Source organism: Lissotriton helveticus, chromosome 1_1 (assembly GCF_964261635.1).
Source record: "Lissotriton helveticus chromosome 1_1, aLisHel1.1, whole genome shotgun sequence".
Taxonomy (NCBI): domain Eukaryota; kingdom Metazoa; phylum Chordata; class Amphibia; order Caudata; family Salamandridae; genus Lissotriton; species Lissotriton helveticus.
Genome location: NC_136057.1, coordinates 2,131,365,272 through 2,131,380,076, shown reverse-complemented (window position 1 = coordinate 2,131,380,076; position 14,805 = coordinate 2,131,365,272). Strand labels below are relative to the sequence as shown.

At 48.1% G+C, this 14,805-nt stretch overlaps 1 protein-coding gene across 9 annotated transcripts in view; it reads left to right on the top strand.

The window, feature by feature from the left end:
• The first annotated feature begins 1,428 nt into the window (after positions 1-1,428).
• HFM1 (helicase for meiosis 1) overlaps positions 1,429-14,805 on the top strand; it is a 4,349,684-nt gene continuing 4,336,307 nt past the window's right edge. For 3 of the 9 annotated variants that reach the window (XM_078646235.1, XM_078646224.1, XM_078646215.1), the window contains exon 1: positions 1,434-1,802. In XM_078646235.1, the coding sequence (XP_078502361.1) occupies positions 1,732-1,802 (71 nt within the window). In that variant the 5' untranslated portion in view covers positions 1,434-1,731. The other 6 variants (XM_078646278.1, XM_078646275.1, XM_078646244.1 and 3 more) reach the window with 4 other exon arrangements.

The following is a 14,805-nucleotide window of genomic DNA, read 5'->3' as shown; positions in this document are numbered from 1 at the left end:
AATGACTAATCTCTTTATGCGAATAAACGTTTTCGAAACCAAATTACAACTCTCATTATTGACTGAACTACGATCTGATAAATTTTAATGTCGATTGATATGATTTTACTTAGCTTTCATTAAAAAACGGTGACAAGTTCTGTCACCTAGAAGAAGAATTTGGCGTGGAGTTGGCGCCCATCCTTGTAAGTCACAGGTTGATTGGGACTGAGAATTAATTTTGGTCTCATTTTCATGCTCTCACACTCATTACCTATCTTTCACACCTATCACTTGAATTTCTCTTGCAACTGCCACTCTCACCTCTACCTCTCACTTGAATGCCTGTAATGTCCTTTTGCCCGCACCTCCTTTCCATCCCTCTCTGCTCACATGCCAAGTAATAGAGACGCTGGGGCAGATTTATGTTAACTGGCGCATCCCCAGGGATGCGCCAGTTAACATGCGCCACAGTGCGCCACTGCTCCGCCACCCATGGTGCGCCGCATTTATGATGCGGCGCACCATGGTGCAAGGCAGTGAAGATGCGTGACGCATCTCTCGGCGCACGGGCGGCGCATTGCAGGAGTCATGTCGTAAGTGCGACATGACTCCTGCAATGCACAGGGGCCACCTGTTCAATGTATGGTGCGTCACCCTTACGCCTGCTTCAAGCAGGCGTAGGGAATTGACGTAGAAAGTGACTGAGTGAAATCTCATAGATTTCACTCAGCCACTTTTAGGAGGCGTTCCTGCGCAGGAACGCCCCCCACCTGCGCAGGAACGCCTCCTTATGGCGCAGGGGTTTCCAACGTGACGCATCTCCTAGATGCGTCACGTTGTAAATAGGGTGCATTGTTTGCGCCGCCGTTGCGTCACATTACGTGACGCAATTGCGGCGCAAGGAGGCGCAAGAGCCTCATAAATCTGCCCCATAGACTCACAGTACCTTGCAAAACACCATCATAGTCATAGGCAGCAGTTTTATTTTTCCTTACCCCACCTGTCCCCCCAAGACAGCTTCTCCCCAGGGTGCTCTTCTGGCAAAGGTCGACTCTGCCTGCATGACTGGTATTTAAAAATTTCTGCCATAGAAAAATTATAATAATCACCTAAATAAGTATTTACCCCTTATCAGTACATACGTTTATTAGTAAATGTTAGGAGGAAACACTTTGAAATGTGTTCTACAGCTAGCTCCCCTAATGACCGCCGACTGATTAAAGAGAGACAGAAAGTCCAAGTTTAAAATTAATAAAACCCATTTGAGTTAATTGAATTTGAAATACAGCATTCATGCCATTAGACACGACTCAGGAGGGAGACTCCCGATTTTTGTGAAGCGAAAAATTACGTAATTTTGTCTATCTCCCATGCCTCCGCTTCAACAGTGTCAAAGGGAGAAATGCATTCTCGCGATTATTATTTTTTTAAATCTCACTTTCCTCTTCAAAAATGTTGGGCATGTACACTGCAGCCCTCGCGTGATATAACGGCCACCAGGTTAGATGCTGAGACAGTTCTACGCGAATCATTTGTCACCGTCTTGTAAGTTATTTATCTTTCTCGAGTCTTCTTCCGAAGCCTGTGCACGAGAATTACAAAAGAGACCGGAGCATGTTCTAGAATCTTCCACCCTCGGCTTCGAAATGGGCCGCGCCAGTCTGGTCCGAAAGGCAGCCGTGCCGCGCGCTGATAGCGGCTGATTCGTCACTTTATTGTCCTGCCGCCTTCCTCAGCATTGCCGTCGACATGCTGGGCTCGCAAGACACTACGTTCTCCCTGGATGGTTTGTTTTTCGAAAGTCCGGACTCGGAGAGCATGTGAGTGTCAGTGCCGTTGTGAATTATGATACCGTTGTCGTCTTGGTGTAGTCGAGCTTCTGTAGTTGAGTCACACCTAGAAATTGGTAATATCAATACCAAATTTTCATAGTAGCCGCGATTGAGTAAATTCAGTGCAGCAGAATTACCCATCTGATTAAGGTAATTTACAAGTCGCCCTAGTTTTAATTCAACTGCAGCGCTAAAGTATGCACGCTGTGGCTTGAAACTTGCACATAATGGTTTCCAACCTAAACCTGCTGATTGCTTTTAGATAGTTGAAAGTTACAAGACGTGGGTTGGTAAGACATCCGTGGCAGTCTATACTGTCCGACCACACTACCAGGATTAAACCCTGTGGAGGATCCTCGGCAGTCGAAATTTCACCCCCTTCGCAAATTATCTCCTAATACATAATGCACTGGATTTATTGGGACAGGTGCCAGAAGATGAACTTCTAAGGGACAAATGTGAATCTGATGTCTCTGGTTTATGTACTTTAAGTTGTTAAAGTGTATATGACATTAATACAGTGTTTTCTCTATAGAGGCTTTTAATGTGTGGCTCGATGGTTAGAGCGGCAGACCCTGATGCAGAGGTCTAGCCCGGGACCAGGGCTCAAAAAATTCCACAGACCTGATAAATTCTCGCCTCGGTGCCAATTCCAATCATGGAGTCCCACTCTGCAACTCTGGGCAATAGCTTGCTTAATCTCCACAACGGCCCCCACAACGCTAAGGATGCCTGGCCTCCACCTTGGGGGTGCCCAGGAGTGGACACCTCACAGGGAAAGCCAGGATGGGTTCCACAGCGGTATTCGTACAAGCGCCTTGAGACCCTTGCGGATGAGTAGTGCGCTATACAAGTATCAATTTACATTTACATTTACATTTACAATGTTTGATGTACAGTTTTCGCTTCTTTTAGTTGATAAATTTTTTTCTAGTCTTTAGAAAGAATATTTAAGAAAGCTAGATTATTTTCTTTCAAGGTCAAATCAATATTATTTTATTCCTTGTCATGGCCCCCTTAACATAACATGTGATACAAATATCCAACTTAATGGCATTTATCAACTTTTGAAGGATGAAGGGCTAAGTCAGCCCTGCCAGATATGAACCTATGATCCCTTATCAGGCGTTTAGCACATAGCAATCTTAGCAGCAGTATCATAACAGCAGCAGACATAACAAAGCTGTATTCAATTGAGCATGAAGAAAATACAGGGCGAAATTAGTAACTGGCACAAGCTAAAAACTGCCGGCAGCTGGTCTGGGAGGGCGGTTTTTGTGATATGGTGGGTACGTTTTGTGTCTATATGTCGATTGGTGTCTGCAGGCTCCCAGGTTTGAATAATCATATATAACATCTTGGATTGTTAATCTGCCTGCTCCAAAACACTGCAATCTGTCAATCACATTTTGAAACACAGAATAAGACGGCACAGTTACCTAAAGTTCTCAGGGTCCAGTAGATGTGGAAAAGTGGGAGAGGGAAGTATGGAGACAAGACTGAGGGAACGGGGATGGTGCTCTGTGGATGGTATGGTCTAATTAAGCAATGGGATGGTCTAAAGAAGCAATTGCATCCTGTGGTAGAAGAGCTGGGATATATCAATGTCGTATTTTTTATGGAGAAGGAACAAAGTGAATTTCACAGCTGCATTTTCCAAGCATTACCTATCACACTGAATGCGCAAGCACTAATTAGGACGGTTATCTACCCATCAGAGACCATGTGCAGAAAGTTAAAAGTTTTGTGGGTCACTTTTTAACTCACTATTTCGTAAAATGCGTCCCGCTCCTATTTTGGAGCTCTGGCCTATTTTCTTCTCCACACCACCATGCGTGTGTATAGAGAGCGCCACGTCACACCACTTCTGGTAACCCCTCCTCTTTCTAATTTATCGAAACTGCACGGGAGGTCCATGCGCCTTACGTATGTCCTGTGTTTTTCATTCATTGTTTCACATTCCCCACAGCACCTATCCCCCTCGCTGTAGCACTGAGCGGGAAATTTGTGAGGAGATTTTGTAGACTTAGGTTACGCACCGCAACTCACACACACTCACCTCATCTAACTAGTTACAATAATTAGTTACTTTAATAGTCCTTGCTAGGCGCTTTGTGGCACAAAAATGGGGAACCCAGGTTGCTTGATCTTGGCTCAGGCGAAGTGTAGAGTCGCCAAGCTGCTGGGGAGCACAGCTACACTGGACTTCAAGGATGTTTGCAGAGGGGTTCAGCGGAGAGAGGGTTATTTGTTTAGGCTTAAGACAGTGTTTTATCAGTCCGGACAGAGTGTTAACAAGGGCTGACGGAAGGCCCGATGGCTGTTTCAAGGGCACTCGGTTCCCACAGAGCTGGCTTCAGTGTGCTGCCCGGGACAATGGCAGGAATGTGCCCCACAGGGGAAGCCTCTTGTTGAAAACCCTGTATGGATTAAGGGGGGGGGGGGGCGCACTTGGGTGACATTCATTCACCAGGTTTGTTTACCCCACGGCGCTTAATACTAAACACTGGTGCCCATTTATAGAACGAAGGCTCACAGGGCGGCTTCACTCGTTTTCCCTGTTTAAGCAAAGGGGATTAAAATCACAGTCACACCCGGGACCAGAGCATTACTTTAAACAAGCAAAACAAACCAGTGGTGCGCGCACATCCCAGAGGTGCGGGGGGAGTGAGGCGAACACACGCTGCTGCGCGTGCTGGCCACCGGTGGGAATGGCCGGAGCAAAGGCGGGACATGCGCCCGCCTTTGCCCAATTGCGTGCATTATTTTTATTAAAAAAACACGGTAAATCCAATGGCAGCCAGCGAAAGCCTGCTCACACGCGCGAGCAGCTTTCAGAACCCCTTACAAAAGGGCTCTTGCTGCTCAAGCGCTAGCCCTAAAAGCCTCTTACGCCAGTGGGGATTCCTAATATACCATGGCCTGAAATGCAAATAGAGCAATGTTAATATCAACTAAAGTGACCACCTCTCTCGAGGTTATTATGGAGACGTTTTAATGTTCTGAACTTTTGTGAGCTACACTAATGCACTCTGGGTGTTGTGGACTTGTTTTTATTCCACTGAACTAATTAGACTAACTTGCATGAAATCGTTGTTTGTATGTGAAAAGTTCAGGACAGGAGGCAGTTTTCCTAATGACCTGGAGTGAGGTGGTGGATTAAACCTCTAAATATGACAACTGCATAAAGAGGTCAAGAACTATTATTTCTCTCCAACAATTGGAGGAGAGGATTTGGATAGGGGTCTTCCCTGATTCCCAAATGTTTCACCTATGGTGCAAGATGTTTAAACACATTCATTCCAGGGACTTGTCTTGGGCTAAATCTAGAGCCCTCAAGAAGCCTTTCCCATCCCTGAAAACACAAACAAAGCATGCTAATTATAATGAGGGGTAAAGTTATGTCAGAGACAAGCAGGCTGCATAATGATCTTTGCAGAGTCAGCCTGGGTGCACTGTGCCAGCACTATCAACTTTCTGCCTGACCCAGTTCTTCTCCCCGGCTCAAGACCCCTATCTGAGCCTTGGCTCAGGAGGTGGGCTGCAAGGAAATGGGGACATTTTGTTACTTTCAAGTTCATTATATATAGCAGGGCATGCATAGGGGCACTTTACAGTGCAGGATGGGAGGAAAAGGTCTCAACGTGGATGCAGGAAAAGGTCTCAACGTCGATGCAGTAAAAGGGCATCTCGTACATGCCTCACATATAGATACATGGACAGACAGGAATGCCAGAAACCAAACAGAACAGTGGGAAACATTTTACTGGAAGAGAGTGGCTGAATGTCCTTACTCCACAAATACCACAAAGTAACCTTGATAAGCTATAATTAAGTGCTCATCAAAACTTAATTATGGTCGGTGTAGGTACCAAAACATTGGTTCGGAGCGTGGATGTCTATAATAACGTACAAACCTCCTACCAAAACATCTTTTGCGGTCAATTAAATAACTATGATTGAGCGGTGGCAATTTTAACCCTTTACATTACAGCGGTGCAAGGCATAAATCGCTAATTAAAAAATTAAAATAAGTTACTATTATTATCTAAAAACAGAAAGAGCACATGTTACCTGCGTCTCCAGCTATGTGGCGCTGCCAGCAAGCTCAAGCACTCTGAGTTAGTAAAAGTCCCAGCTTCAGTGCGACACCAAAAGCAGCAGATTGAACAGGTTTAGGACATCCCTGTAGTAAGGAGTCGACATGGTCATCCATCTAATTGAGTTCACAGCAGTGTCCATGCACCCCGTTAATAGGGGGTGTTGTGCCAAAACCAGTGTACAGTAGTAGGGGCTGTCTTTTAGTTTAAAGTGTTCCACGACAAATCCGGATAATCCTGTAAACCAAGCAACTTCTCTGAGTCTAGAAAAAAAAGACTACCCCTGTCAATGGGATTACACAGTGCTCAATACAAATGTAATTTGCGCAGAGCCAAGAGACCGCAGCAGTACCAGTGTGAGCGTTTCATAGACAATATTGAATACGTTCACAAGCTCATTGGTCAATAAACAGTATATTAACAAACTAATAACATAACGAACTGTATTGTTCGTCTTATTCATTTAAGATGGTTATGAACACATGCCAATGTGGCACTGGGAAAGTCGGTGGTCTCTAATGCACAAAAGTCAGGTATATGTTGGGGAGTGGAAATGTAACATTTAGGCTACTTCTGGTCTGCTGATAGCTGACCAATTGTAGGTAAAAAGCCCATACAGGTTGGTTTAGACTACTCTGGTGGCAACCCTCCTCCTCACAGGGCAGGCTGCTCTGTTGAATGCAGCAGGGAAACTATGGAAAAAGCGATGACGGACAAGCGGCCATGCAAAGGGTTTAGGCCACTACGGTGGCTCATCCCGCACAAATTCCATTGCTCAGTAATTAGCGCAAGTGAATAAATAATGGCTTTTCGTACCCACCACCTAACCGGGGCCCATTATTTGCTCTTTGCATGTTAAACAAATCCCTCCGCCGGCACACAAATGCGCAGTGACTGCAAGACTGCATCCCTCATCTTCAAGGGTTCTGCATCCCCCACAAGCATGATTTGGCAGTTCGGGCTGGACTGTTCCCATGAGGCACAGGGTCAAACTGATTTGCATATAGCCATGTCTGAACTGGGGTGGCGGAGTGAGCTAAAGAATGATGATGGATTAAACCCAGATAAGTTGACTGGGGGTGAGTGCTTGCAATGTTCAACACTCCGTTCATCATCTCCTTGTGTTTGCTTTGCTTGCCCTAAGTTGGCAGGGTATGCCCAGACATGGGTCACTTGCTCACTTTGCTCACTCAGTCACTTGCTCACTTTGCTACTGGATATAAGCTAGCCTGGCTGATGAGCTGTGTTACCCCAAAACCGGTCCCATGATGCTTGTTTCTGGTCCAGGGAAGACCTAGCTTGGCAATTCGGGCTGGACTGTTCCTATGAGGCACAGGGTCAAGACTGATTTGCATATGGCTGGGTCTGAACGGTGGGGTGGCGGAGTGAGCTAAAGAACGATGATGGATTCACCCCAGATCTGTGACTGAGGGTGAGTGCATGAAAAGTTTAAGCTCTCCGTCCATCATCTCCTTGTGTTTGGTTTGTTCGCCCTAAGTTGGCAGGTTATGTCCAGACGTGGGTCCCTTGCTTACTTTGCCACTGGATTCAAACTAGCCTGGCTGATGAGGGGTGTTACACCGAAACCGGTCACAGGTTGCTTGTTTCCGGTCCAGGGAAAACCTGGCTTGGCAGTTCAGATTGGACTGTTCCCAGGAGGCTCTGTCCGTAATCTCCTTGTGTTTGCTTTGTTTGCCCTAAGTAGGCAGTGTATGCCCAGACTTGGGTCCCTTGCTCACTTTGCCACTGGATTTAAGCTAGCCCCGCTGATGAGGGTTGATACCCCAAAACCGGTCCCATGATGCTTGTTTCCGGTCCAGGGAAGACCTGGCTTGGCAGTTGGGGCTGGACTGTTCCTATGAGGCACAGGGTCAAGACTGATTTTCATATAGCTGGAACTGATTTGCATATAGCTGGGTTTGAACTGGAACAGTGAAGTGAGCTAAAGAGCGATGATAGTTTCAACCCGGATCTGAGACTGGGAGTAAGTGCTAAAAAATTTCAGCTCTACGTCCATCATCTCCTTATGTTTGCTTTGTTTGTCCTAAGTTTGCAGGGTATGCCCAGTCGTATGACCCTTGCTTACTTTGCCACTGGATTCAAGCTAGCTTGGATTGATGAGGGGTATTACCTCAAAACCGGTCCCAGGATGCTTGTTTCCGGTCCAGGGAATACCTGGCTTGGCAGTACGGGCTGGACTGTTCCCATGAGGCACAGGGTCAACACTGATTTTCATATAGCTGGGCTTGAACTGGGATGGTGAAGTGAGCTAAAGCTAAAGAATGATGATGGACTCAATCCAAATCTGTGACTGGGGATGAGTGTCTGAAAAGTTTCAGCGCTCCGTCCATCATCTCCTTGTGTTTGCATTGCTCGCCCTATGTTGGCAGGGTATGCCCTGACGTGGGTCCCTTGCTCACTTTGCCACTGGATTCAAACTAGCTTGGCTGATGAGGGGTGTTACACCGAAACCGGTATCAGGATGCTTGTTTGTGGTCCAGGGAGACCTGTCTTGGCAGTTGGTGCTGGACTGTTCCCATGAGGCTTTGTCCATCATCTCCTTGTGTTTGCTTTGTTCTCCCTAAGTTGGCAGGGTATGCCCAGACTTGGGACCCTTGCTCACTTTGCCACTGGATTTAAGCTAGCCTCACTGATGAGGGATGATACCCCAAAACCAGTCCCAGGATGCTTGTTTGTGGTCCAGGGAAGACGTGGCTTGGCAGTTGGGGCTGGACTGTTCCTATGAGGCACAGGGTCAAGACTGATTTTCATATAGGTGGGACTGATTTGCATATAGCTGTGTCTGAAGCGAAGTGAGCTAAAGAGCGATGATCGTTTCAACTCAGATCTGTGACTAGGAGTGAGTGTCTGAAAAATGTCAGCGCTACGTCCATCATCTCCTTATGCTTGCTTTGTCTGTCCTAAGTTGGCAGGGTATGCTCAGTCGTGGGTCCCTTGCTCACTTTGCCACTGGATTCAAGCTAGCCTGACTGATGAGGGGTGATACCCCAAAACCGGTCCCAGAAAGCTTGTTTCCGGTCCAGGGAAGACAAGGCTTGGCAGTTTGGGCTGGACAGTTCCCATAAGGCACAGGGTCAAAACTGATTTTCATATAGCTGGGTCTGAACTTGGGTGGTGAAGTGAGCTAAAGAATGATGATGGACTCAAGCCAAATCTGTGACTGGGGGTGAGTGTCTGAAAGGTATCAGCTCTCTGTCCATCATCTCATTGTGTTTGCTTTGTTCGCCCTAAGTTGGCAGGGTATGCCCAGACATGGGTCCCTTGCTCACTTTGCCACTGGATATAAGATAGCCTGGCTGATGAGGGTTGTTACCCCGAAACAGGTCTCAGGAAGCTTGTTTCCAGTCAAGGAAAGACTTGGCTTGGCAGTTCAGGCTGGACTCTTCCCATGAGGCAGAGGGTCAAGACTGATTTACATATAGCTGGGTCTGAACTGGGTTGGCAAAGTGAAGTAAATAACGATGATGGATTCTACCCAGATCTGTGACAAGCGTGTCTGAAAAGTTTCAGCGCTCCGTCCATCATCTCCTTGTGTTTACTTTGTTCGCCCTAAGTTGGCAGGGTATGCCCATATGTGGTTCCCTTGCTTACTTTGCCACTGGATTCAAGCTAGTCTGGCTGATGAGGGTTGTTACCCTGAAACGGGTCCCATGATGCCTGTTTCGGGGCCAGGAAAGGCCTGGCTTGGTAGTTCGGGCTGGACTGTTCCCATGAGGCACAGGGTCAAGACTGATTTTCATATAGCTGTGTCTGAACTGGGGTGGCGAAGTGTGCTAAAGAATGATGATGGATTCAACCCAGATCTGTGAGTTGGGGTGAGTGTCTGAAAAGTTTCAGCGCTCCGTCCATCATCTCCTTGTGTTTGCTTTGTTCGCCCTAAGTTGGCAGGGTATGCCCAGACATGGGTCCCTTGCTCACTTTGCCACTGGATATAAGGTATCCTGGCTGATGAGGGGTTTTACACCGAAACCGGTCCCAGGATGCTTGTTTGCGCTCCAGGGAAGACCTGGCTTGCAGTTGGAGCTGGACTGTACCTATGAGGCACAGGTTCAAGACTGATTTGTATATAGCTGGGTCTGAACTGGGGTGGCGAAATGAGCTAAGGAATGATGATGGATTCAACCCAAATCTGTGACTGGGGTGAGTGTCTGAAAAGTTTCAGCGCTCTGTCCATCATCTCCTTGAGTTTCCTTTCTTCACCCTAAGTTGGCAGTTGTGCCTAGACGTTGGCCCCTTGCTTCCTTTGCCACTGGATTCAAGCTAGCCTGGCTGATGAGGGGTGTTACCCCGAAACCGGTCCCAGGATGCTTGTTTCCTGTCCAGGGAAAACTTGGCTTGGCAGTTCGGGCTGGACTGTTCACATGAGGCTCTGTCCATCATCTCCTTGTGTTTTGTTTGTTCGCCCTAAGTTGGCAGGGTATGCCCAGACATGTGTCCTTTTCTCACTTTGCCACTGGATATAAGCTAGCCTGGCTGAAGAGGTGTGTTACCCTGAAACCGGTCCCAGGATGCTTGTTTCTGGTCTAGGAAAGACCTGGCTTAGCAGTTCGGGCTGGACTTTTCCCATGAGGCTCTGTCCATCACCTCCTTGTGTTTGCTTTGTTTGCCCTAAGTTGGCAGGGTATACCCAGACTTGGGTCCCTTGCTCACTTTGCCACAGGATTTAAGCTAGCCTCGCTGATGAGGGGTGATACCCCAAAACCAGTCCCAGGATGCTTGTTTCCGGTCCAGGGAAGACCTGGCTTGGACTGTTCCTATGAGGCTCAAGGTCAAGACTGATTTGCATATAGCTGGGTCTGAACTGGGGCAGCGAAGTGAGCTAAAGAGCGATGATGGGTTCAACCTAGATCTGTGACTGGGAGTGATTGTCTGAAAAGTTTAAGCTCTCCGTCCATCATCTCCTTGTGTTTGCTTTGTTTGCCCTTAGTTGGCAGGGTATGCCCAGACGTAGGTCCCTTGCTTACTTTGGATTCAAACTAGCCTGGCTGATGAGGGGTGTTACACCGAAACCGGTCCCAGGATGCTTGTTTCCGGTCCAGGGAATACCTGGCTTGGCAGTTCAGACTGGACTGTTCCCATGAGGCTCTGTCCATCATCTCCTTGTGTTTGATTTGTTCGCCCTAAGTTGACAGGGTATGCCCAGACATGGGTCCCTTGCTCACTTTGCCACTGGATATAAGCTAGCCTGGCTGATGAGGGGTGTTACACCGAAACTGGTCCCTGGATGCTTGTTTGCGCTCCAGGGAATACGTGGCTTGGCAGCTGGGGCTGGACTGTTCCTATGAGGCACAGGGTCAAGACTGATTGTCATATAGCTGGGTCTGAACTGGGGTGGCGAAATGAGCTAAGGAACGATGATGGATTCAACCCAAATCTGTGACTGGGGTTAGTGTCGGAAAAGATTCAGAATTCCGTCCATCATCTCCTTGTGTTTCCTTTGTTCACCCTAAATTGGCAGTTGTGCCTAGACGTTGGCCTCTTGCTCACTTTGCCACTGGATTCAAGCTAGCCTGGCTGATGAGTGGTGTTACCCCGAAACCGGTCCCAGGATGCTTGCTTCCGGTCCAGGGAAGACTTGGCTTGGCAGTTCGGGCTGGACTGTTCCCATGAGGCACAGGGCCAAGACTGATTTTCATATAGATGGGTCTGACTGGGGTGGCAAAGTGAGCTTAAGAATGATGATGGTTTCAACCCAGGTCTGTGATTCGGGGTGAGTGTCTGAAAAGTTTCAGTGCTCCGTCCATCATCTCCTTGTGTTTGCTTTGTTCGCCCTAAGTTGGCACGGTATGCCCAGACATGGGTCCCTTGCTTACTTTGCCACTGGATATAAGCTAGCCTGGCTGATGAGGTGTGTTACCCTGAAACTGGTCCCAGGATGCTTGTTTCTGGTCCAGGGAAGACCTGGCTTGGCAGTTCACGCTGGACTTTTCCCATGAGGCACAGGGTCAGGAGTGATTTGCATGTGGCTGAGTCTGAATCGGGGTGGTGGAGTGAGCTAAAGAACGATGATGGATTCACCCCACATCTTTGACTGGGGGTGAGTGCCTGAAAAGTTTAAGCGCTCCGTCCATCATCTCCTTGTGTTTGCTTTGTTCACCCTAAGTTAGCAGGGTATGCCCAGACGTGGGTCCCTTGCTCACTTTGCCACTGGACTTAAACTAGCCTGGCTGATGAGGGGTATTACACAGAAACCGGTCCCAGGATGCTTGTTTCAGGTCGAGGAAAAACCTGGCTTGGCAGTTCAGACTGGGCAGTTCCCATGAGGCTCTGTTCATCATCTCTTGTGTTTGCTTTGTTCGTCCTCAGTTGGCAGGGTAATGCCAGACATGGGCCCTTTGCTCACTTTGCCACTGGATATTAGCTAGCCTGGATGATGAGTGGTTGCTACACCAAAACCAGTCCCAGGATGCTTGTTTGTGGTCCAGGGAAGACCTGGCTTTGCAGTTGGGACTGGACTGTTCCTATAAGGCACAGGGCCAAGACTGATTTTCATATAGCTGGGACTGATTTGCAGATAGCTGGGTCTGAACTGGGGCAGCGAAGTGAGCTAAAGAGCAATGATCGTTTCAACCCAGATCTGTGACTGGGAGCAAGTGTCTGAAATATGTCAGTGGTACTGCCATCATCTCGTTATGTTTGCTTTGTCTGTCCTAAGTTGGCAGGTTATGCCCAGTCGTGGGTCCCTTGCTTACTTTGCCACTGGATTCAAGCTAGCCTGGCTGATGAGGGGTGATACCCCAAAAACGGTCCCAGGATGCTTGTTTGCGGTCCAGGGAAGACCTGACTTGGCAGTTCGGGGTGGACTGTTCCCATGATGCACAGGCTCAAGACTTATTGTCATATAGCTGGGTCTGAATTGGGGTGGCAAATTGAGCTAAAGAATGATGATGGACTCAATACAGATCTGTGAGTGGGGGTGAATGTCTGAAAAGTTTCAGAGCTCTGTCCATCATCTCCTTGTGTTTGCTTTGTTTGTCCTAAGTTAGCAGGGTATGCCCATTCGTGGGTCCCTCGCTTACTTTGCCACTGGATTCAAGCTAGCCTGGCTGATGAGAGGTGTTACACTGAAACCGGCTGGACTGTTCCCATGAAGCACAGGGTCAAGACTGATTTGCATATGGACATGTCTGAACTGGGGTGGTGTGGAGTGGAAAATAATTATGGATTTTTGCCCAGAACTCTGTACTGGGGTGAATGTATGACATTGTTCTGCATTCTGTCCATCAACTGTTGTTTTTGCATTTGTCACCCGAGTGGGACGGGTATGCTCAGACGTGAGTCCCGGGCTCTCCACACCACTGGAGTCAAGCTATCCTGGCTGATGACGGCTGATAGCCAAAAAACGGTCCTAGGATGCTTGATTCCGGCTCCAGGAAAGACATGGCTTTGCAGTTCGGCCTGGACTGTTCCCATGAGGCATAGGGTCAAGACTGATTTGCATATGGCCATGTCTGAACTGGGGTGGTGTAGAGTGCAAAACAACAATGGATTTAGGCCCAGATCTCTGTACTGGGGTGAATGTATGACATTGTTCTGCATTCTGTCCATCAAATGTTGTTTTTGCATTTGTCACCCCGAGTGGGAGGGGTATGCTCAGACGTGAGTCCCGGGCTCTCCACACCACTGGCCTCAAGCTATCCTGGCTGATGACGGCTGATAGCCAGAAACCGGTACTAGGATGCTTGATTCCGGTCCAGGAAAGACATGGCTTTGCAGTTCGGGCTGGACTGTTCCCATGAGCCACAGGGTCAAGACTGATTTGCATATGGCCATGTCTGAACTGGGGTGGTGTGGAGTGCAACAAAATGATGGATTTAGGCCCAGATCTCTGTACTGGGGAGAATGTATGACATTGTTCTGCATTCTGTCCATCAACTGTTGCTTTTGCATTTGTCACCCGAGTGGGACGGGTATGCTCAGACGTGAGTCCCGGGCTCTCCATACCACTGGAGTCAAGCTATCCTGGCTGATGACGGCTGATAGCCAGAAACGGTCCTAGGATGCTTGATTCCGGTCCAGGAAAGACATGGCTTTGCAGTTCGGGCTGGACTGTTCCCATGAGGCACTGGGTCAAGACGGATTTGCATATGTCCATGTCTGAACTGGGGTGGTGTGGAGTGCAAAACAACGATGGATTTAGGCCCAGATCTCTTTACTGGGGTGAATGAATGACATTGTTCTGCATTCTGCCCATCAACTGTTGTTTTTCATTTGTCACCCCAAGTGGGACGGGTATGCTCAGACGTGAGTCCCGGGCTCTCCACACCACTGGCGTCAAGCTATCCTTGCTGATGACGGCTGATAGCCAGAAACCGGTACTAGGATGCTTGATTCCGGTCCAGGAAAGACATGGCTTTGCAGTTCGGGCTGGACTGTTCCCATGAGGCACAGGGTCGAGACTGATTTGCACATGGCCATGTCTGAACTGGCGTGATGTGGAGTGTAAAAAAACGATGGATTTAGGCCCAGATCTCTGAACTGGGGAGAATGTATGACATTGTTCTGCATTCTTTCCATCAACTGTTGTTTTTGCATTTGTCACCCGAGTGGTACAGGTATGCTCAGACGTGAGTCCCGGGCTCTCCACACCACTGGAGTCAAGCTATCCTGGCTGATGACGGCTGATAGAAAAAAACAGTCCTAGGATGCTTGATTCCTGTCCAGGAAAGACATGGCTTTGCAGTTCGGGCTGGACTGTTCCCATGAGGCACAGTGTCAAGACTGATTTGCATATGGCCATGTCTGAACTGGGGTGGTGTAGAGTGCAAAACAACAATGGATTTAGGCCCAGATCTCTGTACTGGGGTGAATGTATGACATTGTTCTGCATTCTGTCCTTCAACTGTTGTTTTTGCATGTGTCATCCCGAG